This window comes from Lonchura striata, chromosome 16, assembly GCF_046129695.1.
Source record: "Lonchura striata isolate bLonStr1 chromosome 16, bLonStr1.mat, whole genome shotgun sequence".
Classification (NCBI taxonomy): domain Eukaryota; kingdom Metazoa; phylum Chordata; class Aves; order Passeriformes; family Estrildidae; genus Lonchura; species Lonchura striata.
Genome location: NC_134618.1, coordinates 10,853,234 through 10,868,920, shown reverse-complemented (window position 1 = coordinate 10,868,920; position 15,687 = coordinate 10,853,234). Strand labels below are relative to the sequence as shown.

Below are 15,687 nucleotides of genomic sequence, written 5' to 3'. Positions count from 1 at the left end.
GGTGGTGGATAATCAGAAGTTTTATGTATCCCTGGAATCGTCCCATGTCCTGGGTCTGACATCACGCGGACACACTCGTGGTGCTGCTCTGTTGCTTGCAGGATCTCGGAGCCCCAGAGGCTGGTGCAGCAGCCAGGAGCAGCAGGAGCGCGGTGACCCTGCCCGCACCTCCCCTCCGCAGCTCCCTCCTGCTGCCTACAGAGCGGCAGAGGCTCGGCTTTAAAGATACTGCATTTAGATGACAACTCATATCAGATTCCATATGTGTGAGGGAACACGGACATACAAGTGTTGCAAAAATAGACTCTAGGTTCACAGTGATGGGAAATATCTGAGAATTACCTCTGCTCAATGAAAGAGAGTAACTGGCTTGGAATGCTCTGTCCACTGATGAAGTTGCGTTGTGTGGTATCAAAATAACTTAGAGATGTTCTGAAATTAAAAGGAGATCAAATCACTGGAAGACCACTTCCGATGATGGTTTCATTCATCCTCACTCTGCAGAAGCAGTGTGTGCATGGGTCCTCTCCTCACACTTCCTTCCAGGAACAGATGGCAATGCAAACAAAGGGAACAGTGCTTCTGTGCATCAGCCCAACCAGGACATGCGCTGGCAAGTAGAGCTATGGCAAGAGCTAATTGTAGAAATTAAGACACTTGGGATCATCTGCTTGACTTCTGCTTCAGTGTTCCATGGAAATAACTGGTTTGCTTGAGGAAAAAAAGAAACCCAAAGCTCTGTGAGGCCTGACAATCCCTGGGTTCTCCCATCTTGAGAAGGCTGTACGTGCACTGATCTGATCTAAAACTTGCCAGCACAATTAATACCACACACAGCATGTCGAGAGGAGGGAGGATGGTGCAAAGATCCATGGATTAAGGGAAACAATCTGTCTCTGCAGTAGTGGCACAGTGAGATGGTCCCATGGCAGGTGCCTGTCTGGGAAAAGGGCACCTGCCCACGGCAGCAGAGGGGAAGGTTGCGGTGACCTGGGTTACAGGCGCGCGGTACGTCTGTGGGGTAAACACGAGCTTCAAGAGATGCCAAGAACGAGGCTGCTGCATGAGGAGTGCCAGGCGTGATAGACGGGTGCGTGGTGGTGTCAAAAGCAGCTCTGTGCTCGAGAGCGACTTGTTACACACGACAGGGCTGCTGTGGGACGATGCCCGGCCCCCTGTCCCTGACCGGGCTAGCAGCGCTAGCGCGGACATCCTCGCTCAGAACGGCTCCGCCTGAGTACACCGTGCACGGATCAATGGCCGGGGCCGTGCTACTGTGCTACTGACCCAGTGCGGGAGCGGCGCTCCGCAGCCCCGGCCCTCCGCCGCTCCCGCCCCGGCCGAGGCGCCGCCCGCGGGGCCCGGCCGGATGTGAGCGCGGCGCCGCTTCCTGCGCCCTCTCCCTCCCCGCCTTGGGTGGTGCCGCGCTCTCGTCCCCGCTGCAGCTCAGGGCGGAGGCGGCCGCCGCTCCCTGCTCCGCTCCGCAGCAGCCCCGATGCAGGCCATCAAGTGTGTGGTGGTGGGCGACGGGTAAGTCCGAGGGACCCTGGGCCGGGCCCGGCCTGAGCCGCTCCGCCGGCCCGGGGGGGTCGGGCCGCGGGGCGGGAGCGGCGCCCGGGCCCCGCCGCGGGGCGGGAGCGATCCCGGCGCGGGCCCGGCCGGCTGCGGGAGCGGGGCCGGGCCGGGCCGGGCCGGGCCGGGCCGGGTGGGTGGGTGGCGGCCGCGGCTTCCTGCCGGTGCTGCCGGGCGGGGAGGGGAGCGCGGGCACGGCGGGGCCGCGGAGCGGGATGTGCGGGCACGGCGGGCCGGGTGTGCCTGGGCGCCGAGCCCCGCATCGCCCCGGGGCCGCGGCCGTGCCGGGGCCGAGTTTCGCCCTGGTGCGGGGCCGGCCGGGCCGCGTCCCTGAGCTGCCACTGCTTGCTGGTGTTCTGTCGTCACCGAACTAGTCCAAGGCTATTACGATAATTACTGCGGTATTAATTATATGAAAAAAATTAATATTGGGTTGAAATACTTTTTTGTGAAAGTAACAAACTTACTGCCTTTTAAGATCTTGATTTTTGACATCTGGCTTTTGCAGTAAAACTGAGTGAATTGGGGTGAACTCTATGCAGATCATAAATGCTTTTGGGGCAGGAACTGGCTTTTTGCCTGCAGACATCTGGTCTTGTGAGGCTCCTGTCTAAAGGATAATGATAGGCCCTTGAAATACAAATAGTTAATAATACACTTGTCTGTAAAGAGCTGTTACACCTACACTATCTTAATATGGTGTTACTTACATGTGAAACAAGTTGGAGATGCTTTTTAGAATTGAGTTAACTCATAAGTTTAGCAATTTAAGATTTCAGTGTGAGGAGTGCTGGAATTGAGAAAAGAGTTTACATTTGGTAATTTTGAATATTCTCCATTATACTATTCTGCTCAGCTCAGAGGGATTCTCTCTCTTCCTGGATGTCAGAGCTAAGGGAAACATCACAGTCCAGCTGGAAAACAAGACTTCTGTTATGCAGTTTGAGTTGGTTTTTTTTGTTTTTTTTTTTTTTTTTCTTTTGGAGAAACAAAAATTCTAGTGTAGACTGAACATAATTGGTATCACAGCAAACTTCTGTAGATTAGAGGAGTGAAGAGTAGCTAAATGGACTCAGTACAGTGGCCTGTAATTTCACGTGGTGCCTTGTTTTTTGAAGTTATTTGTGTGGGAGTGGGGGTTGATTTGTTTTTAAGAATGTAGAATCCCTGAAAAGGCAGCAAAGTATGGCTGAAAGATAAACCTTACAGTGTGCCAAATTTGTTTTGAGTTGCTGTGTGCAATTTGGGGCCATATGAACATGAAAGTGGTATCTCAATAAATCATTGTCATAGTAGTGTAATTTTTTGATGCCAGGTAGGATAACTGTGGACTGCTTTTTTGTTTATATTAAATTTAAACCCAACAAAATTGCTTTTCTACTATATATACTATATATATATTTTTAAATTCATCTGAACTCTGTATTTACATTGCTGTAAATAAATGTGATGCATCGTGTTTGGGTGGGGAAAAGGTTCAGTCTACTTCCTCCTCTAGAAGTGAGAGCTCAGCACAAACCAGCAGTATAATGTTCAGTAATTCATTCAACAGAACAGTTCTTTGGGTCATTTGCTTTGTAAACCATCCTTCTTCCTAACATTTTTGTTATCCTCTGTCTTGGAAATGTAGGTGGTGTTCTACCTGACTTTTGTACATATGTGTGAACAAAATACAGTAGCTTAATTTATTTTCCTTCCTATTTAGTTAGGAACAAATCTTTCTTAGGTTTTTTTCAGGCACTCTTGTTCATTTTTGGTAGCTTTGTAGCATTCTCTGTTCAATGTTTTTAAAATATATTTAACTATTTGTCTTTCTTTGTGCTGTTGCTGCTTCAAGAACTCCAGCATTGCAGGTATTCTAGGAAACGTCTTGTTTGGCTTAGATAAGGCCAGAGTTTAGTGTTCTTGTACAACAATGGAGGTTAAAGATTTGCTTATGTAATACAAAACTTGGGTATTGTTTTATGTACCCTCCACAGAGATCTGCTAGGAACAAAAATAAACAAAGCTTTAGAAGTACCTGTGGTTATTTTTCTAATTTGTTAACGGGTAGGCTGTTTCTCATATGTACTCACTTTTTGTTCTTAAGAGTTTTGACTAGTGTATGTTTGGACAGCTAACTTGACTAGAAAAGTGTGGCATGTGTTCTAGTTTGGGCTATCATATTTCCCTCTTTTTTTTTTAAATTTTGCTGTGAGGATTGTTTGGAGGAAAATAAATGACAACTGTTGCTTTGAGCAGTCATGATAGAGAGTGGGAGGAATGTGCAGGACAGATGAAGAGCAGCCGCTGGAGTAACTGCAGGAGTTGCGTTGATCGACACTTGAGAAAAAGCATTGGTGGAAGTTATTTTTAGCAGCTTTTGTTTTCACTCCAAAAAGGCAGCTGTTAAGTGGTACAAAATCTCCAGTGATGTTGTGTAATGTTGGAAGTCTGTGTTTGGGAGAAATTACCAATTACTTGATGCCACAGAAGTTGTTGCACTTCGTGCTCTTTTGTAAGTAATTTTTAATTGTGGAAATACTGTAAGAGCAATAATTTAGGAGTCCTTGTTTGGAATTCTGCTTGATCTGAGGCCTTTGCTAAAGCTGTGCTTTTTTTGTATTTATATGCTTTGATGGCTCGGGGAGAAGAGGAGGGGTATGCAGAGTAATTGGCTTCTTACTGAGTGTGTATGAACACCTCAGATCCCTCCAGAGCCATCTGGAGAAAGTGCAGTGATACTTGATATTTGGTAACTTGTGTTACTGAAAAAGTTCTTTAAAAAGTAATTAATTTCTAAGTACTGAAGAGCGTATTTGGGAGAGGGTGTGGCACAGTGAGTAATAGAGCTTATCTGAGAGCCTTATGGAGCTTAAACGTCCTGTAGCAACAGTACTGAACTCTTGATCTCAGGCTTGTACTTGGGAAATCTCAGCTGCTCTTTAATGTCTGAGCAAAGACCTGGGCTGTTGGTCATCACTTCTGCCAGAGAGGTAGGTCATGTGCATCAGAGAAACAAAGAAATAGCTCAAGCAAAGCCTTTTATGAAGGTTGCCACCTTTACCCATGTTTGTGGGTAAAACATGGCCCCAAGGAGCTCTACTCCAGTGGGGAAATTTCATAAAACTTGTTAGCAGAAGTAAAGAGAAGATATGTTTTGTTCTTAGGAATTAATACATATGTAGTTATACGTAATACATTGGTAATACATTGATTCCTGGGTGCTACTCAGAATCAAAAAGGGACTCAGTGCTGTCTTTTGTTAAGGTAGTTTTTTTAAGCATTTAAAGCTGGATTTCTGTAGGCCATGTTTTTAATGACAGTCAAATGTTGCTAGTTTCATTTATGTAACAGTGGGTGGACAGAGCTGTGATTAAGTAGTTGCTAGAAATCTTATGACTAATCTTGGTGTTATTTTAGATTCTTAGTCTCAGCCTTTATGTATAAGGATTTAAACTTTGCCAAACGGTTAGAATTCTCTTTAGGGGAGTTGCTTTATTACAGAAATTAGTAGTCTAAAAAAGTTGATAAAGCACTTAGAGGATGTACTTTATAAAGGTAGGCATTAGTGTTTATTTTTAAGACTGGTGACCATAATGATCTGATTCATGTGGCAGTGAGCCAAAAGGCAAGGAAAGCAGGAAACCTGGATGGATTAAGTCTGCAATGGGGTTGTTGAATGTGTTTTTTCTTGTTTAAATTACTCTGGCTGATTGGTGCTGCAGAAACACACTACAGGCACTTCTGAACTTGGAATGGAATCTCTCACCACCTTCCTGTGCTGTTTTGATTAGCCAGAGCACACTCGGGAGTTTCAGTGTGAGGTGGGCAAAGGAGCCTGGATGCACAGAATAGTTCTTGATCCACTGCTGAAAATGTTGAGTTCAGCATTAAGTTGTTGGAAGCTGAAATTACCTGTACTGACCTTACTGGAAGCTGAAGTGTCAGCCCAGACAGGTTCCAGAGGCGTGAGAACGTGTTGTCTCTGTGCCTCAAGAGATTTCCCAAAGCATTTGGCTGTTGCTCCACTCTGGATCCTGAAGGTTTTCCCACCTGTCCTTTGTGAGCTGGCCCAGCACAGCCGGGTGTGTGGTGTTGTGAGAGCAACTCAGCAGCACATCCAAACTGATCTAACCCATCAGCAGGCAGCTAAAATAGCAAGTTGTCCTTATGGGGGAGGAATAACTTTCCTTAACTCCTTGTTCTGGCTTTTTAGAGTGTTAGTTCAGGAGCTAAGATGGGATCTCCTCTTTGACAGCTGTTAAACAGGTATCTGCGTGGTGAACTGCTTGATTCTTTCCCACATAACTTTTTTTAAGGGTAAATCCATCTACTTTTGAGCACAAGTATATCTCAGACCTTTTACAACAAGGGAATGTTCAGCGATTGTACTTAATGAGAACAGAATTAAATGCCTTCTTTTATTATGTTATTATAGCTTGGTAAAGAGAGTGTGTACTGAAAGGAAAAAACCCTCCGACTGTGTGAGGGGCTGGTGTCTTAGAAGCAGGTGAGAAAACTAGGGTGGACAACTGCATGGAATGATCAGAGTTGCAGCAGATAGGGTGTTATGGCAGGTATTAACTGAGAAACATAAAGCAAATTACAATTAAAAACGGGTGTGTCGGACAAAATCCCAAATAATTTTCCATGCTGAAGCATTTCTTCCATATCTCAGGCATTTCAGGTGATGTCAGAAGCTGCTCTCAAATACATTCTTGGGCTAATGCAGTGAGGAACTGCTTTAAGTTGAATGGAGAGACTTTAGTTAGAGGTTGAGCTGTGACTTATGGATATGACAAAGCTCAAATTCACTTGTGAAAGATTTAGTTCAGGAGGCCTGTGAGTCAAACCTCATACCAATGCCACGATTACGTGTAGGTGCAGCAAGGTTTCAAAGTTACTGCTGACTGGCTTTGAGCAAATCGCTGTGGTGATAAAACATCTGCAAGACAATGCAGTTTTCCTTGCCCAGGAGCTGGAAGGGGGACCGGGCTGGGAGGCTGTCAGGCAACATCGCCTTGGAGGAACAAGCTCAGCCCTGAAATCCCTCACATGGTCAAAGGATTACGCACTCCAAGTGGGAAGCCCACAAGGGAACCAGTCTGCAGTGTCACACTCTTTGAAGATTCTATTTTAAAAAAGAAATAAGGCCCAATTTCAAGTTTTCCAACACTTAATTGAAACTGTAACAAAAATTGAATGCTGTGGTTAATCAAATGTTTGACTCCAGATAAGATGTGGGGAGGAGGGTAGAGAGGGAACCAGCTGGCTGCCTGAGTTTTGGAGGAATCCTGGAACAGAGCCTTGTCCTGCCCCCATTTGAGACTCGTGTGAATTACATCAGTAGGAAGAGGTTTGCTGTTCCAAGTTTTCCAATCCTGGAATGTACTTTATCTATAAATCAGTTAATGAAATGTTGGAGTAGCGGGTGAACACATGTGGGGAGTCACTTTATAATAGCAGTAAATAATATGAGAGTTATCATTTGTATTCATTCCTTACATACTCAAAAGTAATGATGTGTTGAGAAATTATACTTTTCAAGCTTTCTTTAACTTCACTTATATGCAAGTATACAATTTTCTAGAAAAGATAAGAGTTTTGGAATTGTGTAAGGGTATCTGGAAGTACTTCTCAGGTTTTTATAATTTCAGAGAGTTGGAAGAAGGCCATTTTTCTGAGTATTCAGTCAGGTGACTAGGAGATATTAGTAGTCTAATTAATACATGTGAGTTTGTTGGGGGTTTTTGTGACTAAAAATTAACAAAATTTGGTAATTTATCACTTCACAAAATGGATATTTATACTAGATGTGTTTTCATTGCCAGTAATTTTAAAGCTGCAGTCTGTCAGCTGTTTTCCTGCACAGTAGTGACTGGAGATGTTCAGTTGTCCTTAGGTGTCTGAATGTAATTAGTCTTCTTCCCCCTACAAGGAATATTATTTCTTGTTACTCAGGATGAATGTGTTTTACATGTTAACTTTCTTTCTTTGCAGTGCTGTAGGTAAAACATGCCTACTCATCAGTTACACAACCAATGCATTTCCTGGAGAGTATATACCCACGGTGTAAGTACTTGTAAAATCCAAAGAACTCATTTCTGTCAGCTTCTCAATGCCTGCTGCCATTCCAGATTCCTTAACTGAATTGTTTGATTTGGCTGCAAGCACCTCTCAGGTGTTTGAGGAACACTTTGAGGTTTTTCTGTAGCACAGTCACCCCATGCTGCTGTTGGTTCCTCACTTTTGGCTCTGTGCCCCCTGGGCCTGGTTGATTAGGGACTAACATTTGCTAACATTTTACCAGATATTGTTCTCTTCCAAAATAGTGTGTTTCTGTCTCTAATGTAATAAGCAGTCCCAAGGCTGAACAGCTTGTAAAACATTATATCATAGTCAGAAATAGTTGTCTTACATGGCTGGTGATTTTTTGTTTATTTGTTCCTTCCACTTTTTGTGCTGCTGCCAATCCTGTGCTAAGCCAGCCACAGCTTTTTGGCTCCTCAGGCGAGACTGTGGAGACTCATTTATTCTGGTCCTTCCTTTTTTCTTTCACATAAGGATTTGTCAGTATCAGTATTAGTGCAGTTCTCTTTTCCAGGGGCTGTTGGGTGTGTTTTATACAACTTCTTTGCCCTTTTCAAATGTCTCTGTATTTTCATCTGGCTATGCTGCTCTCTGGAGTATTGATGATTTTTTTCAGACAACAAAATACATTCTAATAAGGTTTATAGATTACTTTCATTGCCTGTCCAAGGCCTTGTTGCCTTAGTTAACTGCTGTTTCCTCTTTTTTTGGTCTTAAATTTGAGTTTTTGCATTACAGTGTCATGTGTTCCCAGTGAACTTAAAACCTTTGCACCCACAGCAGTGATGAGATGAAAACGATGCTTCCACTGGCCCCTGGTTATGAGCTGTGATATTTCATTGGAGGGGGTTTTGATTAGCAGGATTAATTAGCTTTTTTCTTACCTACTGTTGCCATTAAGGATTTCTTGGTTGTTTTCCTGTATCTTCTGTTCTAAATCTCACACCATGAGACAGGTTAACTTGCTGTATGTCCCACTAAGACTGGAAAGTGCTTGCTAAGTACATCACCTGCTTTCCTGTACTGGCTGGGATTAACACTTCCTTTGGAAGAACCATGGCAGAACACTTCTGCTTAGACTGGACCAAGTCTGTTGTGTATAATTTTTTATTCCATTACCCAATACCACACTTGTTATTTAAAGAATGACTTTAGTGTCTCTGGGGAGCTGACGAATGCAATGAATATGTTCCCTTCCCCAGTTTTTCCCTCTGTGAGGGAAAAAATCCTTAGGTGCCTTATTTTACTTCAAGCCAATGCAGCTAATTCTCTCTTTATTTTTAGTTTTGACAACTACTCTGCCAATGTAATGGTTGATGGAAAACCGGTCAACCTGGGTTTGTGGGACACAGCTGGTCAAGAGGACTATGACAGACTACGCCCACTCTCCTACCCGCAAACAGTAAGAGCTGCAGGGTGAAACAGTCTCTACAGCCTTGGCTAACAGAAAGCAGTTTTGTTTTTGAACATAAGGTCAACATTGTCACACCTGGAGCTGTATTTATTAGTAACAGTCACCCTCTTTCATTTCTTGTGCTGTAGCTGTAATTTATAATCTCTGGGGTGTGTGTGGTTGTTAAAAAGTTTAAATTTTTCATGCCCTGTGTATTTGTGTGCACTGGTACTTGCTGGGTTTTGTGTAGTTGCGGCCTCAGAATTGTTTAGAATGCTTGATTTAAAATAAAAAAAACCGACCCCTGAAACTAACTCAAAAAATCTTGGTGAATAGTCCCACCAGCTATTCCATTGATTTTAAGGTTAACATGCCTGCCAAAGGCAGGGTTTGTTTTTGGTTTTAGGCAATGTTTGGCTGCAACCTGACACTGTCACTGCTAAGCACTTGATATTGTTTAGTCTGTGTGAAGATGTTCTACATGTGAAAGAGGCAGCACTGAATGAAGAGATTATTGGTATTGACAGAGGCTGTGGTGTCCCAGCTTTCCAATGTACTTGAGCCCTTGGTTATTTTATTACTTGCTGTAGTTTGTGCTGTGCCATCAATACAAATGTGCTTCTGTTTTCCCTGTGTGCAACTGGTTAAATCCTGCCTGCATCCTGCATCTTTCCATGTTCAAGGAGAACACTGGTGTGATCTGCTTTCTTCTTTCCAGTGCGACTTCAGCTACAGTTAATCTTTGTACAGGTGGTTTTGTAATCTGTTTAGAGCAGTAGCTTGTACCTGATGGAGCTGTGCTATTAAATAAAGAAAGGGTAATTTGCAGGGTTTTTTTTGGCACTGATTACTCTTGCTATTGACTGTCAAATATATGTTAAATGTAATGTAAAATGCAAAATTGTTTTACTCTGCAGCATAACTGCTCTAAGAATAATGTGAATCTTATTTAAGGAACTCTGGTGCTATTTTCAGTGATCTTTCCTTAATTCACTGCTTACTAACTTACAGTCATTAGGCTTCCCCATCAGTTATGATACACAAGATTGATACGAATTTGCCAGTTGTGGGCAACTATAGTTGAAATGTCAGAAATACCTATCTATTTTAGAAGGAGAGACAATGGAAAGCTGGTTTTCTCTAAGACTTAAGATATTATAGGAGACTTAAAATTTCAGTTTTGCTCAACATCATAAAAATATTTTCAAAAAAGTAGAAGAAGGTATGTTGAAAGATCTTTAGTAGGGACAGAATGCACATATATGTCTTCAGCCTGCTAAAGTAACTGTGGCTTTCTGGTAGACTGCAAAATAATTTTTTGTCTAAGCATCTTAGGGAAAAAGTGGTGTCTGTAGAAGGATGTATAACTGTTCAGTACATTTATATTTGGAGTACTTTCGGTTATTTGGATGGGTTTTTTATAGCAGAAAATAAAATAGGGTTGTAAGTCTTGAAGTTCTTGTGAAGAAGTCTTCAGATTTCAGACTTGTGCAGTATCAAAAATTCATCACCCCCACAAAACTAAGAAAAAGCACCAAGGAAGAGAACAGTGGTGCTGACGAAATCAGACTTTTTTTAGGATCCGTGTTCAGCCTCACTTTTCCTTCCATGTGCTATTTAAAACTCAGCCCTTGCATGTTCTCATGGCCCTCCTTTCCCTGTTTGTGCACCTGAAGGATGTTTTGGGCAAGGTGAAAGCACCAGGTGTTGGTTACTTGGGCAGTGTGTGCTGAGATCAGCTACCCAGCAGTTAACAGCTGGTAACTTCACAGTGAGGCATTAGCTTGTATCTTTTTCTCCTTATTCATATTTTTATTCCTTAAAATACACAGGAATTTAATATCTTCTCCTTAATGCATTGGAAATCTACTACTATTCCAAATATTTGGGGAAGAAAAAAGTTGGGACAGAAAAGGTGATCATGTCTGTTTCTTCAGGAGACCAAACCAAAGAGAAATTGTTAGTTGGGTGCTTTTCAGGAGAGGTTTGATCTTGCAGGTTTCCCCTGACAGTGCAGAACTGGTTTCTGGGGAAGGCTGGTGTCTGCTCTGGGTGCAGCTGGTTGTGCTGAATTACAGGGCAGCGTCTCTCTTAAGAAGAAAATCCTCCTTGAGAATATCCGTGAGCAGAAATTGCTGACTGCAAACATTTTCCCTTAAACCCATTTGAGGAGTAACTTTATCTCCTACTGTTATTAGGTTGGAGGAACCAATGGTAAGAATATATCTTCCAGTCTGACAGATCAACCTATTGCCGTATGTAAAACTTTCAATAAACTTCAGTTCCAAGTTCTGTCATCTTGTCTTGCCTATGATAGTGATAAATTGGCCCCTATTTTTTGAACAAATGCTTTCCTTGGAACTATCAAATTGCTAGATCTGAGAACTCTGTTACCAAATTTATATGAATTGCTAAGATTAAATATTTTCTTGAAAACAAATAGTTTTTCCTACTAGTGTGCAAGACACCCAAGATCTTCCAGTAATTCCTTGTGGTTACACCAAATCTTCTTATCTCCTCAAGTGCAGCCCTTGAGTTCCCACAAACCAGCAGAATTGGAAAACAGAAGTAGTGGCCATAGTATCACATTATTTGATGTTGTTTCTTTCTTCTTCTGGGACGCTGCTACGGAAACTTGTTGGGGTGATGCATGAACAACTGGGTTGCAAGTGCTTAGCAGTGAGATGTCAGCTGCTGACCTAACAAAATGCCTTGAAATGCAGCACAATCAACTAACACTCTGCAAAGCCTGATTCTGTAGCACGTTTGGTACTGGAATAAGTACAGATGCAGAGGTAGGTTGGGGAGAGTTGGGCTTGTTGGGGAGATACCTACCAAGTTTTGGGTCATAGAGCAAGTTTACATCAACACAGAGGGAGGAAATGTTATTCTGAATGCCTGCAGATCTGCAGTGTGTCATCTGTGAAACCTGAATAGTATCCTGTGGTTACTATCAACACGTGCTCTGAAATGCTTTTATCTGCTCTTACTTAGAATCTTGTGCCTTCAGTTGAAAAGCAAGGTGTGCAAAATCCCTAAAAATACCCATTTTTTTCCTGCTTTCTCATTATTTAGGAAGGAAAGGGAGGAGCTTTGAGATTTTTAATGCCCTTTTTAATCCTAATTTGGTTATAGAGAAGTTCTAAATATTTTTTTTTACTGACATTTAGTAGGAGTGCAGTTCTATAAGAAGTTCAACAAGCTACTTCTGATTTGGGTATGGAAACAATAATTGTAGAAATTCTTGTGTGATTTTTTTTTAATTTCATACCATTGAAATTGGCCTTTGCAATTTAAGACTACATTAGAGTTGTGTATTAATAGTTAACACTTTGCAACATCCTATGCTGATGAGGTCAGTGAAGAAATTACATTTAGAGGAGAAAACCCTTGAAAGGCAGTGGTATTAGTGTCCTACTTGCTGGCTACTGCAATAGCTGATTATAAATTTTATTGCAATCTATTTGTTATTTTTCCCCCTTTTCTCGCTGGCTGTTTGTAGCTGCCTGGGAATGGATTTCCCACTGGGAAAGCTGCCTCTGATTATCATGTGCAACTGTATTGCTGACCTTGCCTTTTGCAAGTGTGCTAGAGCTGGCCGTGTCATGGAGATACTGATGATACTGGCCTGTTCCTGACACTACAGAGGTTTCTCTGTTGGGCTGACCTCTATCAACTTGTTTTGTAGGATGTCTTCTTAATCTGCTTTTCCCTCGTGAGCCCAGCTTCCTTTGAAAATGTCCGTGCTAAGGTAAGGATGAGCTGGTACTGTTTTATTTCTGAATGTTCATCATACTGTTCACTTTACAGCAGAGCTTGGAAAATATTAGGTGCTTTTTAAAAATTGTTTGTCCCAAAGGCCCCTTGAAATGCAGTTTGGAAAAGTAGAAATCCATTTGCCTAACGTGTGAGACATGGAAGTTCAGGGCACATGACACACTTAAGTACGAATTGTTCCTTAATGCATTGATAACAGTAATTTAAGTGTTCAGCCAGCAAGGTGCTGAGATCACAAACAGGAGCTTTCCTTTTAGTACAGTTTGAAAAAAAGAGTTTTAAAACAAATGCATGTAAAAATTGGGCTTTATAGCACTCGTTCCTTGCATCAGCCACCCTTGTGCACATGCTCTGTGACTGTGGGAGTATTCCATGTCCTCAGACAGCTCAGCTGCACAAGGAGGTGTCTCCATGGGCAAGGAGGGGTCAGGGTATTTCTGGTGTGTGAGAAAAATACAGCCCTTAATGAGCTACATTTTTAAAGTATATGGAAATAGCTGTTGGCTTCATTCACAGTGTTGTGCCCTTTTCTAATCCTGCCCTGATGGGATTTGGGTGCTCCCTCTGCTCCGACTGAGCAAAGGTGAAGGACTGGGAGCTTTCAGCTGTGATGCTCCAGGGCCTCCAGGGAATTCTGCTCCCACACAGGAGACACCATTTTTTATTTGTCCTTTTCAGTGGTATCCTGAGGTGCGGCACCACTGTCCCAACACCCCCATCATTCTCGTGGGCACCAAACTCGATCTCCGGGATGACAAGGACACGATTGAAAAGCTGAAGGAGAAGAAGCTGACTCCCATCACCTACCCACAGGGCCTTGCCATGGCAAAAGAGATCGGTATGGCAGCAGTGGGGTTCTTGTTGGCTGGATCTAGGCTGTGTTTGTGGAAGACCTTGTACCCTAATTAAATGGAATGCCTGGCTTTTGTTGTGGAGCCAGCTGGAGCAGTGCTGCTGGAGCTGTGCAAAGCTGCTCTGTAACTGTGTCTCTGCTTCCCCCAGGCGCAGTGAAGTATCTCGAATGCTCAGCACTTACGCAGCGAGGCCTCAAGACAGTGTTTGATGAAGCCATCCGAGCAGTGCTGTGCCCCCCTCCTGTAAAGAAGAGGAAGAGAAAATGTCTGCTGCTGTAAACATCACCCTCCCCCAGCCCATCAACTCTGTGCTTTGCTCAAAGAATGGAGCATTCACATGCCAATTTTTTCTGTTATTAAATTAGTTCTCTTCCATCAATTCTTGAACCAATTGACAATTTCATGTTTTCATTTGTTTAAAGTATGACCCTTACCTTGCATCCTTCTAAGAGCAAACTCCTGAAAAGACACACTATGTAAGGCCTTATTTTTAAAATCCTCTTCTTGCTCAATTAAATGTTGCCAAACTATTTGCTGAACTAAGTCGCATTGTTGTGCTACGAACACTAAGCACTAAACTGTTTTTTAAAGATTCTTCTTGAAAATGACTCTAATTTCTGGTAGGAAATGCAAAATCTCTTTATAGTTTTTCACAGTAAGTAACAGTACCAGGGAATTAGCAGAACATTGCGCTCTAATGTGTTTTATTCTGAACTGTTTTCCCAGCACAGCCGTTGCCTCATGGTGCATCCAACACTCATGTCTGGCAATGACTGACACGCCTGAGTCACAGTGTAAATGCTTTATCATTGGTAAGGGCTTGGTTGCAATCTAGTTCTTGCTGCTGTGATTGGAAAATGAACTATTCTTACTGAAGTGTATCTAGTCATTTTGACAGCGTTGTATTGTGATGAATAAATGGGATATTGGGTTGGATCAGGAGATAGTGCCAGACAGTATTTTGACACTGTACAGCTGACTTACACTACACTGCCAGAGTAGCTCAGCAACCATTTTCCCAGAGGTGCAGTAGTGGAGAGAGGTTGGTGTTCATGGGTAAATTCCTTTGAATTTCAAGTAGGGCATTCATGCAGGTACAATTCTCAATCAGTCATTCCCACTTTTATGTAGTAAATGCTTTTCTTGTAGAATCTCTTCTTATTGAGCAATATAACTTGTATTTTAGATCCTTCTGATTGATAGAAGTTTGCTTTTCTTCCTTTCCTTTTTTGGAGTAGAATGTTCAAGCATATCCTATTATTTCTGACCCAGTAAGTTACTCTTTCTGAGGAGCTTTTAGCCAATAACTAGGTGTAAAAATCATATGAAGCAGCTTTACACATTTTAGTAATTTTTATATTTTAAACCTCTGTTAACTGACAAACCTTGCAACCATCACTATTTGCAAGGTCCCCCCACTGTAACATGACTAATGCAGCCAAGTGTTCTTTCTGTCACTCCATGTGCAGCATCGATTGCGTAACGGTAACTTGGGTCTGTGAGGTTCTGTAATTAGTGCTCATGTTCTGTACCTTTCAAACTGGCAGGAATAGGATGTTGAACTACACCCTTTCAACCACTAAAGCAAAATTTAAAAGTTGCAAAATCGTGAAGTTTTTACATTGATCTTTTGCTAATGCAATTGGCAGTATGTTTTGCATGTATGACTTAATAAATCCTTGAATCATAAGTGTGGTAATGTTTGAGTTTCTGAGCAAGTGTCTCATTCCTGTGCCACTCTGAGCACACATTCTTGTTCCGTGCCAGCAAGCCCTGTGTGCACGTGTCAGGGCCAGTGTGCAAAGCCCAGGCTGGCAGTGCTCCCCTGAGAGCCCCAGCTAAACAGAGCACTTGGCAACAGCTCTGCAGAGGCCTTGTCCTCCCCGTGCAGTTGTGACAGCTCCTGCTGCTGCTTGTGCAGTGGCTTAAAGCTGCTGGCAGCCGGGGGCAGGGTCTCTGTTCCCCTCCCCTCTATGCTTTTCCTCTGAGCCAGTCACAGTTTGTGCTTAAATGTCCCAG

At 42.8% G+C, this 15,687-nt stretch overlaps 1 protein-coding gene across 1 annotated transcript; it reads left to right on the top strand.

The window, feature by feature from the left end:
- Positions 1–1,390: 1,390 nt before the first annotated feature.
- On the top strand, positions 1,391–15,358 carry RAC1 (Rac family small GTPase 1). The gene is made up of 6 exons (XM_021539763.2): positions 1,391–1,530; positions 7,555–7,626; positions 8,929–9,046; positions 12,726–12,788; positions 13,493–13,652; positions 13,817–15,358. Exons 1-6 carry the CDS (start codon positions 1,496–1,498, stop codon positions 13,945–13,947), a joined length of 579 nt encoding a protein of 192 aa, XP_021395438.1. The 5' UTR covers positions 1,391–1,495; the 3' UTR covers positions 13,948–15,358.
- The last annotated feature ends 329 nt before the right edge of the window (positions 15,359–15,687 follow it).

Coding starts and splice junctions, on each gene's coding strand:
- RAC1 (XM_021539763.2), top strand. CDS start 1,496: ATGCAGGCCATCAAGTGTGTGGTGGTGGGCGACGG. Junction 12,789..13,492: donor TTGAAAATGTCCGTGCTAAG/GTAAGGATGAGC, acceptor TGTCCTTTTCAG/TGGTATCCTGAGGTGCGGCA. Junction 13,653..13,816: donor TGCCATGGCAAAAGAGATCG/GTATGGCAGCAG, acceptor TGCTTCCCCCAG/GCGCAGTGAAGTATCTCGAA.